Source organism: Pan paniscus, chromosome 4 (genome assembly GCF_029289425.2).
Source record: "Pan paniscus chromosome 4, NHGRI_mPanPan1-v2.0_pri, whole genome shotgun sequence".
NCBI lineage: Eukaryota > Metazoa > Chordata > Mammalia > Primates > Hominidae > Pan > Pan paniscus.
Window position 1 is genome coordinate 68,533,494 of NC_073253.2, and position 16,278 is coordinate 68,549,771.

Sequence of the window (16,278 nt, forward strand, 5' to 3'; positions counted from 1 at the left end):
ATAGTGATCTTAAGGGGGTCTTATCTCTAGTGCTGTTTGGTCTTTCTAATTATTTATAGGAAAAAAAGGCAGAAGTTGCAGCGGCATGCCAAGTGACCCCGGCTGCATAGCCACACTCCTCTCAAGGGTCAGAATGATTTAAAATTCCACGAGCTTTAAGTTTGAATTATTTAACTTAACACCAGAATTAAGACTTGCCTTGCTTTCCCATGATGACTAGATGCTGAAATTCAGTGAGTTAGAAAATCCTGGAACCAAGTGTTGCCAGCAGTAAAACTGATTGTGCATCTCCCTACTTGTACTAAGAGCCATTTGATCATCATGCTAAAGTCATAGTTGAAATGTGATAAACATGTTTGAATTTCTTTAGGACTTAAAGATCTAGTTTTGAAAACTGAACCACAGAGAGGAAGAAATATTTTGTTTTAAAGTTTATTTTTCCACTTTATATCTACCTCATATAAATCAGGGAAAACAAACATGGCATCTTAATTTTCTTAATGAAATATGTAGGATTCTACTCTGCTTACTGCTCTAGAGAAATGAAAACGTGGAGAACATTTAAAAGATGAAATGAATAAAGTAAAGCTCTTCTAATGCACGTGCTAAATAATTTTAAATTTAGGGACTGTTGAGTCATCCTCATGCTGAATTCAAATCAAATCTGTTAGATTTAGCAGCCATTAACTGTGTTCTGGAAATGCTAGGGTTTAACCCAATCCCATTTTGCATTTTATGTATTAAGTATTGTGTTCCTGCACTATGAAGTGCTTCAGGGATGATTAACAGCCTCAAATAGTCTTAGAGTAACATTTGGAAATAGTCTTAGAGTAACATTTTAAATTTTAGTTGGCATTACCAATAGGCAGCCTTTCTGTAGCTGTAAAAACCCAACACGAACTTTTTCTCTTCCTGTTTCTCAATGACTCTCTTCACTGAAAAATGTTCCTTGTTTAATTCTATTAATTATATTATGTCTCCCTGTTTTCCTTGGGGTATATGATAATGGTGTAATTTTTAAAAACTATTATAGATAAGACTGGTGCTTTGAATGAACATGTTAGATGTATTTTAATTCCTTTGGGTAGATGTATTCATTTTAATTATTTCTCTGGATTTGCCACAGTCCTAATAAAATTTCTTTTCTAAAAGAGATATGACAAATGAAATATAGATATTTAGAATATTGCCTGAATGTTATTAAGTCACACATAAAGAGAAGATTGGCATTTCTGGGCAAACAAAAAATGTTAGCAGCTGGGCATAGTGGTGCATGCCTGTAATCCCAGCTGCTCAGGAGGCTGAGGCTGGAGAATCTCTTGAGCCCAGGAATTTGAGACAAGCCTGGGCAACATAATGAGATCTCATCTCAAAAAGTAAAATAAAATAAAAATAAAGTGTTAGTCTAATCAATGCTGGTATTTTGCTATTTTAGCTTGGTTTGAGTCAGTGGAAATGAAAATACTTGTCTTAAACTGCTTTTTTAAAATATTTTTTTAAAACAATTCTTCCACATTACAAAAACAATTGGGATGGTATATGAAGTAACAGTTCTACTTTTTTCAGATCAATATGGGTCAGATGTTGTATAATATAAAGATTTAATATATAAGCTATTAATTTTGCTGCTAGTCAATTTTAACAAATTGAGTTATTTCAGATAAAGCTTTTCCTCTAGAGTTCAGAGTGTTTTATCCATTTTTCACATCCTGCGTTTTACAATGAGACATTGTAGAGAGGAAGGACTGTTTTTGTTTTGTAATGAGATACATTAGGTTGAAGGTGCTATCACCAACTTTGAGGCTGGACAGCAAACAGAGAAAGGAAGACTCTTTTTATTTATTTATTTATTTTTATTATTATACTTTAAGTTTTAGGGTACATGTGCACAATGTGCAGGTTAGTTACATATGTATACATGTGACATGCTGGTGCGCTGCACCCACTAACTCGTCATCTAGCATTAGGTATATCTCCCAATGCTATCCCTCCCCCCTCCCCCGACCCCACAACAGTCCTCAGAGTGTGATGTTCCCCTTCCTGTGTCCATGTGTTCTCATTGTTCAATTCCCACCTATGAGTGAGAATATGCGGTGTTTGGTTTTTTGTTCTTGCGATAGTTTACTGAGAATGATGATTTCCAATTTCATCCATGTCCCTACAAAGGACATGAACTCATCCTTTTTTATGGCTGCGTAGTATTCCATGGTGTATATGTGCTACATTTTCTTAATCCAGTCTATCATTGTTGGACATTTGGGTTGGTTCTAAGTCTTTGCTATTGTGAATAGAACCGCAATAAACATACGTGTGCATGTGTCTTTATAGCAGCATGGTGTTTGGAATATTTCTGTCATGTTTAATAGTTTTTGTGCTGGTGGTTAGCTAAACCTTTCTATTTGCATTTCAAAAAACTATTAGGCCAGGTATTTTATGATATGAACTTTGATCCCTGCTGAAGTTCATTCAGTTGACACTGACCCATTTTATTTCCCTAACCAGTAGAGATCATTTTCTGTCTTCATTGAATTAGCTGTTCTTTCTGGCCTTGGATCAGTTTCCAATTGGATAAATGTGCTGTTTAGTTTTTACCTGTTTTTTTCCCCAAAGATGATTTAAAATAGCTTATAAGACATAAATATACATGATAGCATCAATTAGGAACAGAGCTATAAGAATGAAAAGGAGTGGTAGAACTGTACAGTGACCCTAGGATTGGACTAAAAATTGATACTATAATGACAAACATGAGTGAGGCCTGGGATGCCAAATAAAAATCAAAGTATTTATATAGTTAATAGTACATATAAAAGAAAGCTAATGATCAGATGAAATACAACTATTCTTGCTACTACAACCAGACAGTTTTATGTCAGGCACTATGTTTTAATGGTAAGAAATAACTCACTTGATTGCAAGAAAGAAAAACTGACTCTTTATGACTGTGGCATAAAGGTAATTGGTTTGTTCTAGGGGCATACCATTCTTGGGGCATTTAAAAGAGTGGTTCAACTCCCTGAATATGGTTTTTGTCACCTCTTTTAGTAAATACTTGGAGGCATGAGCGTCAGATTGTCTTCTCTGTTAGAGAAAGGGATGCACCCAAACCCTTGCCCCTTAACTATAATGCTGACTTCCTTATCTTCATTTAAAGCCTTGTAAATATGTTGACTGAACAGCGTAGGACAAAGACATCAAACCATTAGAGCAGGGGTCTAGGCTGGAGCTAGGGGATGGGAGAGGACAGATGTCTGTGGAATAATTCCATGGAATCTTTCAAAGGATTTTATACCTAAAGAAACCTTTGTGTATGTGAATTGACCCATGAGATTCTTAAAGTAGTAAATTTGCCCTCAAAAGATAAAAACCACAGCACTGAAGACTTCCCCCTAAGGCTTTATCAAGCCACCATATACTTATGGTTCTTCAAGTATTTGTCTACCTATCTGTACACCAGAGCATACACCTTTTCTGTTTTCTTCCTTGCCAAATCTAGTAGGTGCTTAGTTTGTATTTGTTGATTTTAAGTGAATGAGCTCAAGTCACATTTTCCTGCTATGTCTATAAGACTCTTATGTGAAGGGCTTGGTCAGAGGCTCTGTGAAACTACACACTGTGCTTTTTTCCTGGCCCACTTATGTTCTAGCCTGATCACAAATTAATGAAGATCATATGACATGATTTAATTGGGTGGAAGACTTAGACTGCTGTCCAATTCTTTTCTCTCTTTATGGCCATCTAGACCATGTATATAATAATCCATTTTAGAATACTGTTGTAGATTGAGCCCCCCTTTTGGAAAGGAGTATATTTGCCTCTCAGTTGACACTTCTACCATTTTTCGCTTGACTGTAATTCTGTGATCGTATCTTCAGGCTCTTTAAGGGTCCTGGGATATAGATGTTGTGGGTCTACAGCCTAGTATTAGTACAGAGAATCTGGGTAGCTCTTCTTGGAATTGAATTTCTTCATAATCATACTAGTTCTACTTTCTTTCTCCCTGGTGAAGTCAGAAACAAAATAAAATTGAACTGCTCTGTTTTTTCCTGTCTTCTGCCCAAGCAGTAGTGATTATCATTTTCAAATTCTCCAGCAGTGGCAGCAAAAACAAAATCACCCCAGGAGCCACCCTTTCCTCATCTTGAGCATTTTGAGGAGTGCTCATCTCATTCTGATTTTGTATCTTTTGATAGACCTCTTAAGGTCTCTTGACTTCCATTTGTCCTAGGTCATACGTGTCGCTTTTGTGGGAGCCCTGATAAAATACGAAGAAACACAAAGCTATCCATGTTGTTACACTCATTTCTTTATATGCAATTCTCTTCCTCATCAATATAACCCTTTTTCATATTGTCAGAATGGAAGTTTTGCAATCCTCATCTTTCATAAGCCCATTTGTGATTTTGAGTTTCTGACCTCTTGATCCTGCTTCTCTTTTCTCGGAACTTACTGAATTTTTTTCTTCAAAGACCAGGATATATTTCTGTGTACGTTTAAGATTCACTTCCTGGTCTATTTCCAATTCCAATTTTACGTTGTCATTTTTTTCCTCAAAATTTCTGTCATTTCTACTTTACCAAGCAATTTATTCTTATTCGTTAGGGGTCCTGAATCTTGGTTTCTCTCAGTGTTTTTATTCTGCAAGATAGAAATGACCAGAAGGCAATACAGAGTTATCAGCAGACTGTGATGAATAGAAGATGTTCAAATAATTGGCATCTCTTATTTGAGCCAATTTTTGTCACTTCTGTTACAAATATAACATCTATATCTTTGGGCATTATATGACCATAAGTGTGATATTCTTTCTCCTTTTAAACTCACTTTAAATATTTCTCACCACACTTCATGCCTAGGTCTGTGGCATCCCAGGTGTTATGCATATTTTCTTGACAGAACATGCTTTTTTGTTAGGTTTGTTTTCATCGGACATTGTGGAATGTCTGTTGGCATGAGCTCCCATCTACTCGGTTTCAATGACTATGCAATCATATGTACCACCATTTTAAAGGTTGCAAATTCATTGGTAGCCCCTCAACTTTTCAGTCTTTGTGCATTTCCTTATAGACATCTAAGACCATATGTATCTGTCTCTGGCCCTTTTAGCTTTCATACCATTTTTTTCTGTGTTTTTGTACTGGTCCTATCATTCCTTAGCATGAAGCCTAAGAATATATTCACTTTCTTGCTCCTTTGGATTTTTTCTCTTCATCTGAATCTTTGAGAAAGATGCCTTACATGCTGACCTCCTCTTTCTCTACATTGCCTCTTGTTTAAAAAATTATTTCTTTTTTGATACATGATAGACCTGTATGTTTTCAGGGTACCTGTGATAATTTGACATATTCGTATAACATAAAGGTAAAATCAGGGTAAGTGAGATATTCATTACCATATTTATCTATTCTTTATGCTAAGCACATTCAAATTATTCTCTTCTAGCAACTTTGAGAGGTACAATAGATTTTTAACTATAGTTATCCTATTTATCTATTGAACGTGAGGTCTTACTCACATTTCCTCTTCATTTTACTCATTTTACTTCATTTTAACATCCAGAGCACCTCTGCATTTAACTTGTAACTTCTCTTATTGCTTATTGTCTCCCCCTTCTATTTTTCTAGCCTTCCACAGCTGCTTTTTTTTCCCCCTCTCTTTTGGAGTTAATGTTTCTCATGATTCTAGACATTATTACTTGTTGTCTGGTTTTTTTCTTTTCTTTTTGGCAAAAGAAGCATGTTCCTCCTAAACTTTTTTGAAACTTAAAATGAGTCAGGAAGAAAGCCTGGAATGTGAGTCTTCCTCTTCCTCCCCCTCAACAGCCCTTACTTTGTATCGTACACAGAGTTTTGCAGGTGTGTATAATTTTTCGCTAACACCATTTAGGGTTGGGTCCATTTTTGTGTCTATAACAGATTGAGGTTGTCACTAAAATAAAATAAAAAATGAGGACGTTATTGCCTTGCAGCTCCTCTTTTCCCTTACCTGAGATATAAATAATGTTTGCCAAGCAATCACAAACACATTGTCACCAAGGGATGAATTCTTATCCTTCTCTAAGCTTTAAAATAAGTTTTCAGTTATAAAGTAGGAAGAGTGCAGTGCAGAGAAAGCAATCTTTTAAAACAAAGTTCAGATCAATAACAACATTTCCTAGTGTCTATTTTTCTGTTAATGACTAAAGACAAGTACCAATTAGAGAAGTCTCAAACGTCTGGATTTCTGGTTGTAGCAAGTGGTGGGGCATGAGAACTATTCATAGTGCCATGGAGAAGTCCGGGTTGTTCTTAGCTACCTTTCTTCCATCTTAATCTTGCCTGAGGATACTTAGATCTGCCCATTGCTTTGCCCTGAGGCTTTTCCTTTGTCCTTTATTCTTTATTACCCATTTCTAACTTCAGGAGGAAAACTCTGCCATCTTTAGTAAGGGATCTTTTATTTTTATGTTTGTCCTAACCAGCTCATTTTAGTCATCATTTTCTCATCAGGTTTTCCATTAACGCTTATGTTTAAATCGCCTGATCTCACTAGACTTTTTAATCCTCCCATTGCTTCTTCCTTATTGTTCTCAAGATCACACGAAACTGGCACTGAAGTCAGTCCCTTCAATAGCTAGCATTAAGATAGTTCTGCCTCTTCATTTTTTTTTTAAAACTCTTTTCATAGATTGTCTGAAAACATGTTTTCTTCTTTTGGTTTGTACTTCAAATATTTTCTTTCTTAGCTATTAACTCCGCTAACCAACTCTGAAAAAGCTTTGATTTTTGTATAGACATTTTCAATACTGTTGAGTGTTGTTATTTTGACAAATGCTGCACATGCATTTTCTACAGTCTGAAAGCCATTTATATTAGGATGACAAAACATGGAATTGTTTATGTTTAGCTAGATTCTTGCTTATCGGAGTTGTTTTACCAGGACATATTCATTCTGTTAGTTCTGAGAGTTATGATATAATTGTCCTTGGTAATGAAGCTTTGTCTTGATTTGGTGTTTTCTGTTGAAACATTCTTTGATGGAACCAAAAGAAAATAGTGGCAGGTTTCCATCAGCATTTTCAGTTTAAGTGAGCAATACTTTTTTTTCTTCCTTTTTTATTATGTTCTTTGCCCCTGCTAGAGGGTGAGGCAGGAAGACCAAAGGAAGCTGCTGTCACAATCATAGCAAGAGATTTGAGGGTCTGACCTTGTGGAGCAATATTAGGCATGAAAAATAATTCACATTATTATTTTCAAATGTGCAGGCAAGAAGGGTTTGCTTAGTTTAGTTCATAATGTGACTGCTTTTAGGGTTTAGAAACTTCAGTTTTTCTTAGACTCTCTATTTTCTTTTTAACATGCCCTCTTTGGTACATGTCAAACTAATTGTGAGATTTATCACATGCTCCACTTATGATTTTCTAGTTTTAGAAACTTAGTGTTTATCACATCTTTTGAAAAAATAACATTGTGGGTTTCAGTTTTGATTATAAAAGTAAAAGGAAAACAAAAACCACTTGTACTATTACCCAGAGATAACAATTCTTAGCATTTCCGTGTGTTTCCTTTTATTTTCTGTAGGTATATAAATAATTGTCTATCCCAAAGTGCATTTCTATAAATTTTTATTTACTTATACAAAATCTTGCATTTTATGAAACATGAAATTATGAGATATCATTAAATATTATGAGTGCATAATATTGATTAATCACATGGCTACACCATGTTTATTTGACCATTTCCCTATTGCTGACCATTAAAGTTGTTTTCAATTCATTATTATAATAAATTTTGTGATTAGTGTTTTCATGAATAATAAATCTTCATGTCTATCCTCAGGATACTGGATTAATGTATAAACACATTTTTAAAGTCAAGAACTTCTTTGAAGGCTAAAACTGAATATGGAAAGATGTGAATGAGCCCTAATGGCTGAAAGTTCCAACCAGTTGAAGAGGTAGCAGTAGTGCTTAGCTGCTCTGCATTCCCCACCTCCACCTTGAATAGAAAATACTGGAGCATACAGAGTTTTCAAGGGGAGGACATAGAGTGCAGTGGCAAGGGGTCTTCGGCCCCACTTTCCCTGTCTCCTCACTCATCCCCAGATGCCTCTCTACCCAGTAGTTCAACTTGGATGCCGACATATTTTCTGACCTTTCCTTGGAATTTTTGTTTGACTTTTCTGTTTATCAAAGAAGATAGCTTTTATCCACCATGTCCTTGCCTTTTTCAGCTATTTGTGAGCATTGCACGATAAGTAAAATGTCTTCTGTAAGCCCTGGTATTCTTGCACTGTAGGAGGAGCCTAGTGAAGGCATATAGTAGTAGAACAGCATAAGAAGGGCTACTTAACCTCACAGATTTCCAGATTTCAGTGATTAGTTTAGGAAACAAAAATCAATACTACTATCCTTGTATAAGTCAGTTCATGGAAGCAAACAGTTGTTTGTTTTGGACACTGTATCTGTTAAGCTGAGTACTCACAACTTAAAGGTGTGTATGTTTGTATGCGTGCGTGTCACCAGAAAGCTAATTCTTTCACCACAACAATGTTGAGTTTAGTTTTTCTTGATCCTTGTTCTTTTGAACTGTTTTATGTTGATAGAAAAATTGTCTTTTAAATTAATTCTAAAATAACAGACTAACGTGGAGGCATTTCATATTGCTATATGACCTTATTCTTGGTGAATGACTTTGATTCTAATTAAATTGATACTAATTAATATTTCAGTTTTGAAGTTTCCATATTGGAATTAATTATCTGTCTTTAAGTAAATTATTTCAGCAATTGCAGTTGTATCACGATCCTAGGAAGCTAACAAGAATAATTTACAACTGTTACAAATAGCATTTGTATCTATATTTAAAAAGCTCTTCAATTGACCAAGCAGATGTTATTACAGATTTTTGTCTTTGATATGATAAATTTCCCATTAATTTAGAAAATCTGTGTTTAAGGAATGTGCTATCATTGCATAGTTGAGCTGCAATTTGTGAAAGTTCAAGCAGCTGTACTGACAAACCATTTGACAAATTTGTAACTGAGACTCTTTTAAGCAAAGACTAACTTCTGGAGCCTAATGGTCTGTATTTTCTGTTCAGACGCATACACTTTAATTTCTTCTCTTTTGTGGGTCCAGGAGGTGTGATAGACATTACCTATATGTATACATATACATACATAGATACATGTCCATATTCCGTCATATATATTTACATCATGTTTGCAGCCTAAGTTGTATGTGAAGTTGTGTATACTTTTTTAAAAATTAAAAATGTTCACTTTAAGCTTTCGCTAACTTTGAAAGAAATTTCTCTTTGTCTAGGTTGAAGAAATTGTGGATATTGGAGCATTTGCTCCAGAAGACATCCATATTCCTCAGATTTATGTACATCGCCTTATAAAGGGAGAAAAATATGAGAAAAGAATTGAGGTAATTGACTTAGCTGCTTTGTCAGTATTCATGGATCCAGTTACAGAGATAGTGCATCCCTGGGGCCATTCGAGATGATGGGGAACTAGAGCTGAGCAGAAAGTCTGGTCTTGGATCTTAGTAAGAGCTTCTCATGTGTCTATCATCATGGGGATATGATGGTCTATGCCTCTGTGCAGGCTGACAGTGCCTTGTCATCACAAGATATGTATCACCATGCCATGAGATTCTCTAGGCTGTGTCTACTAGGCTTCTACTGTCCTAATTTATGATCTGTAGTTTTTCTGGCTGTCTTAGAGGGGAGATAAGAATAATCATGTCTTTGGTGGTTTTATCCCTGCTGTAGTCTTATCTTAATGTTTGATTGTTCAGAATTGTCTGTCTTGAAGGTGCTTTGCACTTTTCTAGAGTGTAGAATGTCATTCTAATTAGCTTCAGGCTGTGGGTAGCTGGTGAGTATGAGATTGTGGCAAGGAGTGTAGGTACCAGGAGCATTGAAGGTATTCTAAGGCCAGTGTGTTAGTCCCTTTTGCATTGCTGTAAAAGAATACCTGAGACTGGGTAATTTATAAAGAAGTTTGTTTGGCTCACACTTCTGTGGGCTATACGTGAAGCATGGCACCAGCATCTGCTTCTGGTCAGGACCTCAGGAAGCTTTTACTCAGAGCAGAAGGAAAAGGGGAAGCAGGCATGTCACAAGGCGAGAGAGAGAGAAGATGCCAGGCTCCTTTAGACAACCAGCTCGTGTGTAAACTAACAGAGGGAGAACTCCTGCATTTCCAAGGGGATGGCACTAAGCCAATTCATAAGGGATCTGCATCCATGATCCAACACTTCCCACTAGGCCGCATCTCCAACATTGGAAAGTACATTTCAACCTGAGATTTGGAGGGGACACATATCTAAATCATCAGCCTGTGAGAGTAGACAATGGCCACCCTACCAGAATTACTGTCATGATTCAGAAGTGTCTAGGGATCAGCAACAGAATAGACATACAGTAGGGTGCTAGAGATACCCACTACCTTGTAGATATCAAACAGGAAGACATTTTATAATACAAAACCAGTGTCAGGGGCCCAGGAAGAAAGGATGAGACTTTGGCAAACACGAGCCAGAGTTTGTGTCAAAGAGACTTCATAGAGGAAATAGTTTCCTGGCTGGTTTCTGGGTATTTCTATGATTCCTGTGATGCATTTGTGGTAAAAATATTCTGGACTTTGCAGGTGGAAACAGGCAATTGGCAGCAGCAACACCTGGTAAACACATTCTGACAGCCCTGAAAAACACATTCCCAAAGTCTGTTCCTCCTTCATTCTTCTGGCCAATCCCTGAGCACCAGAGGAGAATTTAGTTGGAAGAATAACAGAAGTAGCAGACAGTGTGATAGTAACAGATTATTTGCTTCAAACAGACTGAACAGCGTATCTTCCTCTTTAAACAAATCTGACCACTTTCATTTAGTTCCTAAAGAATTATTTCTACCATCAAATATCACCCATAGTATTTTTTAAATATCTGGTATATTGCAGATTTGTCTCATAACAATGGGAGAGAGCTCATCTTTTTTTCCAGTAAAATTTATTTCAGCAGTGATAAAATACAAAGCATACCTCAACCACGAATAATTTATTTCTGTTTAATTTAAAGCGTTTATCAATCCGGAAAGAGGGAGATGGGGAAGCCAAATCTGCTAAACCTGGAGATGACGTAAGGGAACGAATCATCAAGAGGGCCGCTCTTGAGTTTGAGGATGGCATGTATGGTATCCTTTATCCTTCTGAGCCCGGGCAAAGACATAGCCTTTGCTTTTCCCATATTGATCAGGCTATTAGACCTCTTGCATAGTGAGTCATCTCTAGTCTATGGTAACTTTTAAGGTAATTAATCAATTTTTTTTTTTTTTTTTACAAAATGTGGCATATAATCCAAAGGTGTCAAGATACATGACAGATATCTCTTTGCCTTCTTGAAACAAAATGGCAATCAATAATTTGCTTAGCTATTTTCTAATACCCATTAGATTTCAGTACAACTTGCATTTAATGGGAGATTATTGGGAAAAGAGATTACCCAAGATGAGTGTTTTCAAATCTCAGAATTCCTAGTGATAACCAGTGCTATTTACTTTCTGTCTATCCTGACATTTGCATACTCCTTGAAAGATCCAACTTCTTAACAACCCTTTTATTCTCTTGACAAAGATCCTGTGATTACCCTGTTATATCTAATATTTTATGAGGGTATTCAACAAATGATTCAAATTCTGCTTTAGATACTTTGTCAAAAAAAGAGGTAGAGTAGACATAATTAATGCAATTAATATTTGGATTTTGAATGCATTTAAATAACAAATCTGTTCACCATTTTGCTAGTTTTCACTACAGTAGACATTGAATTATATAATACAAATAACACATACAAATACAGATCGCATATGATAAAATGAATGTTTGTTGAATGGTGGATACAGTGAAGCCATACTTAAAAGACCTAGGACAGAAAGAATGAGAGACATGACAAATGTCTCCATTCTGTGAGCTTCCCTGGTCCATGAATGTCAGTCTTCCAGACTGTGATCTTGACTGGGAGAACTTTTCTTTTTTCCCTTTCTTTTTACCTCTACCTCATTTTTGTTCATTTTTCAGTTTATACCTTGTGTTATGGTGCAAACTCACATAGGGGAAAAGAATAGCATGTTGCTGCTCTTCCAGTTCTTGTATCAGCAAGGTGTGGTGTCAACCAAGTTGAGTTAGTAGGTAAAAGTTGGTCACTGGACTTCTCAACCCGTCTTACCCTGACTTACCATTGATATTTAAACACTGACTATAATACTGATTTTAGGTGTTCTTTATTCAGTTATTGTATTGCCTGTGAAAAATATTTGCAAGTCAGTTTATGCAAGTGGTCTTTCCATATCTCCTACTTTTTTTCAACCCAAAATACATAGACTTTTTTCCTCCCTGGTGTTTGACTTTAAAATATTAAAGAACCGAGAGAATGCTATAATATGATGAAAGAGTTGAGGTACCAGACTTGTAATTTGGGTTGCTCTGTCCTAAAAACACCTGCTCATAATGGAATTAGTATCCTAATGTGTTCTGTGCATTATTGAGAAATAAATTACAAATAACACTATACTAGACTGTGATAGAACACTAGAGGTAAACCCAGTAGCTATAATCATAGCTTCATAGATTTACTCTATCCACAAGAAGTGACCTGGGTCATTGAGTTGTACTGCTGGCTTTTGTAGTTTATAATATGGCACCATATATAAACCTCCTCTGGCCTTGATTTATGAAGATTTCACTGTTAGAATCTCATCAGAGTGCCATCATTCTTTGTACTAGTTCTGGTGAGGTATTTGTTGTGCAGTGGTAGTGGACAGTAGTGGGCAGTAGTTCCAGGCAGTGTGAGTATCTTTGATCTGATCAGCCTGCCTATGTTGATAGGCAGGATTGAACCCACACCATTGAGTAGTAATCATCATCACTCCTGTTTTGATCATTTAAGGAAGACAATTCAACAACCTCATTTAACTCTTTGATGCCTTAACAACAGCTGCTTTATCGATGAGCTCAATTGTATTTGCTGAAATTTAATTTCCTCCCCACTTTTCTTTTTATGTCACATAGAAAATTCAGTTACCAATGAATGTTACCATAGAGACCCAAAGGATCTGATATACTTTTAGGCAGAAATTTTGGTATTGTCAGAAAACTTTTCTAAAATTTAAAAACGGTAACTCCATTTATCAATAAAGACGATAAAAAACGATCTTTACTTTTGGCAGGAGTTTTGAATAGTGAAAATCATTCTTTAAAAGTCAAGCTGTGTTTAATAAATCAGTTATAATATATCAACCCAAATTTGCGGAGCACATTAATGAAAATGTGCTTACATTTTTGTTAAAATGTGACAAATGGCTAGCTTCTGAGGCCACTACTTTGATATTAATGTTACTGAAAAAGCTGACTTAGAGACTTTTTTTTTTGAAAAATTACAAAATAATGCGCCATGGGTGATTGGAGAATATAGTCATTTATTACATTCAGAGTAAGCCACCTTTAAATAAAGCTTCTGTTCAGATCTGTATATGTAGAAGATTTATGGTATAACTTCTCTACCTTTTATATGCTGGACCTTAACATCTTTTTTTTCCAGCTAATTTGGGCATAGGAATCCCTCTCCTGGCCAGCAATTTTATCAGCCCAAATATAACTGTTCATCTTCAAAGTGAAAATGGAGTTCTGGGTTTGGTAAGATGAAAATTTGTTTTCTAAAATCCAGTCTTAATGAAGAATGAGATATTTCATGTTGTGAAATTTTTTATTAAATTTTTTTATTTCAATAGCTTTTAGGGTGCAAGTGATTTTTGGTTACATGGATAAATTGTATAATGCTGAAACCTGAGATTTTAGTGGATCCGTCCCACATAGTGAAATCTGAGTTGTTGCATAAAGCGCCCAACCTTATTTTTCTTTTTATCATGATAAAATATTTAATTTTTCCCTTAAAATGTGAGCAGTGTAGTATTGTATTTTATGTAGTAGATGGTACGTTCCTGACTCTGGCTTTCTGACTGCGTCTCCCATGTGGAACCTGATTCAGAGAGACCTCATGATTTCCTGTGTAAACTATTTCTCATCCTTCTGTTGTTGGACAAGATAATGAAGGTTGTCAATAGTTCTATGTTAAATAAAATTAAGTAAGCCTCAGAGTGAGAAACTGAAGAGTAAGGTTTCTACTTTAGGACAGGGACATTGTTTGAGTTGATTGCCTCAAAAAGCTGTAGAAGTTCTCATCTCATTCTCCTTTTGAAGCTCTATTGTCCAAAAGGTTAAATTTTTTTCTTCCTTAAGATTAAGCATCCAGATGAGCTCAGTTTTCTTAGTTAGGCCATATTTTTTCATTATTATAATAAAATCATATTTTTTTTGCTTCCTGTATGACATTTTAATTTAATTAACAATGGCAGGGATTTGGTTTGCCTATTCATAATCTTTTATTTCTCAGTAGATAATAACTGTTAATGCAATAGAAATTATGCATATGGAAAACGTATTCACAATTCAAAATAAATAATGATCCTGAGCGTATAGTTGATACTGATTGAGACAATAATCGTGACATTTTCAAAGACACAAAAATGATATATATTTGGATAAAAGCAGATTCATGTGGAAGTTAAAGACTTGCATTTTTAAGGTGCCTTAGAGATTATCTAGAGTGATCAAATTCCTGGTTTTGAAGAAAAGGGAAATAAATTTGTGGATTATCCATGGCCAGTGTTTAAAGGAAAATTTACATAGCTCTGAACATTAGTTGCCACTTCAGTTTAAAGGATAAATTTTTGGTCCCTCTCTAGAAAGTATGTAAAAATTTCACAGCCAATATTTCTTCATTTTTGGCTCCATCTTATATAGTATGCCTTTTATTTTTTTATAGTTTCCCCTCTTTTCATCGAATATATGTGATATTCTTAAACTACTTGGCCTATTTAAATAGAGTTACATTATAAAAATATATGGAAAAATTTAAAAACTTTACTGAGAGTAGCTGTGCAAAAGGAACATGAGGACATAAGTATATCAAAACTTACATGTAGTGAGGAGTAAGATTAGAAACCCAAATTCAGGCCTACATTTTACAAATCAGAAAGCTAAAACTTTGCCTCTCCAGGTCCTTCTAGCCAAATAATGTGATGTAGTTTGTATTCATTAATCCTCACAGAAAAGTTTTTGAATAACATTGGCTGCATAGTAGGTACTAAATTTTTCCTCTTTGATTTTTATATTTTTAAGAGAATGGGGTGTCACTATGTTGGCCAGCCTGGTTTTGAACTGGCCTCAAGTGATCCTCCTGCTTCAGCCTCCCAAAATGCTGAGATTACAGGCATGAGCCACTGCCCTGGCCTACATTAGTTTTACCGACCTATATTTCTAATACATTTTCATAGTAGGGACTAAATAATTACTTTTTGTTTTATGGACTTGTATTTCTAATAGTATAGCATTTCTTTCAAACTGGTAATTTTTAGAAAATATTTTTCATTTGCCCAATCACAACTTTAGTATAGAAAAGACTAACATAAGAAACAGAGCCATGGACACAACCGAATTATTTTTCAAAAGTTTACCTCAAGTCTTCGGATGATAAATTTATAGGGTTTTTAGGGAAGTTATTTATATTACAGTTCTAATATGTGATTCAGTGAGAATCTTCATTTACTAATTGAATGTATGTTGTATTTGACAGGGTCCATATCCACGACAACATGAAGCTGATGCAGATCTCATCAATGCAGGTAAGCTCACTTATTTCTAGCCCTTCCCTTTGCTATTAATTTTGTGCTACATAATAAGAGTTTGGACTCAATTCTTTGTCTTTTCCTGGAGAGCACTCCATGGTATTCATTGTTGAGGAGGAGAGATAAGCTTTTTTGAGGTCTCCCCTCATTCAGGAATGACCAAGATAAAGGAGGAAATGCAGATGAAGGCACATTTAATGGAAGAGCTTTGATGGATCAATCAGTCAGGGTCCTGCCTGTGAATAGAGAGCACTCTTATATGGGGTAATTGAGAGTTAGAGGAAGGGACAATTTACAAGGGCATGGACAGGATTAAAAGAGACCAAGAAAGGATGGTGAAATTCCACAGGGAGTTATCACCTCTGGGCTTTATGGGACAGGTTGCTGTGATTTGACTGAGTTCCTCTACCAAAGGCCACTTAATGGAACTGTGGCCTTTGGTAGAGGAACTGGCCACTTAGTAGGAACTGTGGCCTTTGGTAGAGGAACTCAGTCAAATCACAGCAACCTGGTTGGGTGGAGAGTGTCCTCTGCTGGGTTGCCTGCCTGT

At 35.7% G+C, this 16,278-nt stretch overlaps 1 protein-coding gene across 3 annotated transcripts in view; it reads left to right on the plus strand.

Annotated features, from left to right (window-relative positions):
* The window catches only part of OXCT1 (3-oxoacid CoA-transferase 1), a 139,496-nt gene that overhangs the window by 53,481 nt on the left and 69,737 nt on the right, over positions 1–16,278 (plus strand). For all 3 annotated transcript variants that reach the window (XM_034960127.4, XM_003810979.6, XM_063604486.1), the window contains exons 8-11: positions 9,308–9,415; positions 11,066–11,180; positions 13,583–13,677; positions 15,677–15,725. In XM_034960127.4, the coding sequence (XP_034816018.1) occupies positions 9,308–9,415; positions 11,066–11,180; positions 13,583–13,677; positions 15,677–15,725 (367 nt within the window). The remainder of the gene's footprint in view (positions 1–9,307; positions 9,416–11,065; positions 11,181–13,582; positions 13,678–15,676; positions 15,726–16,278) is intronic.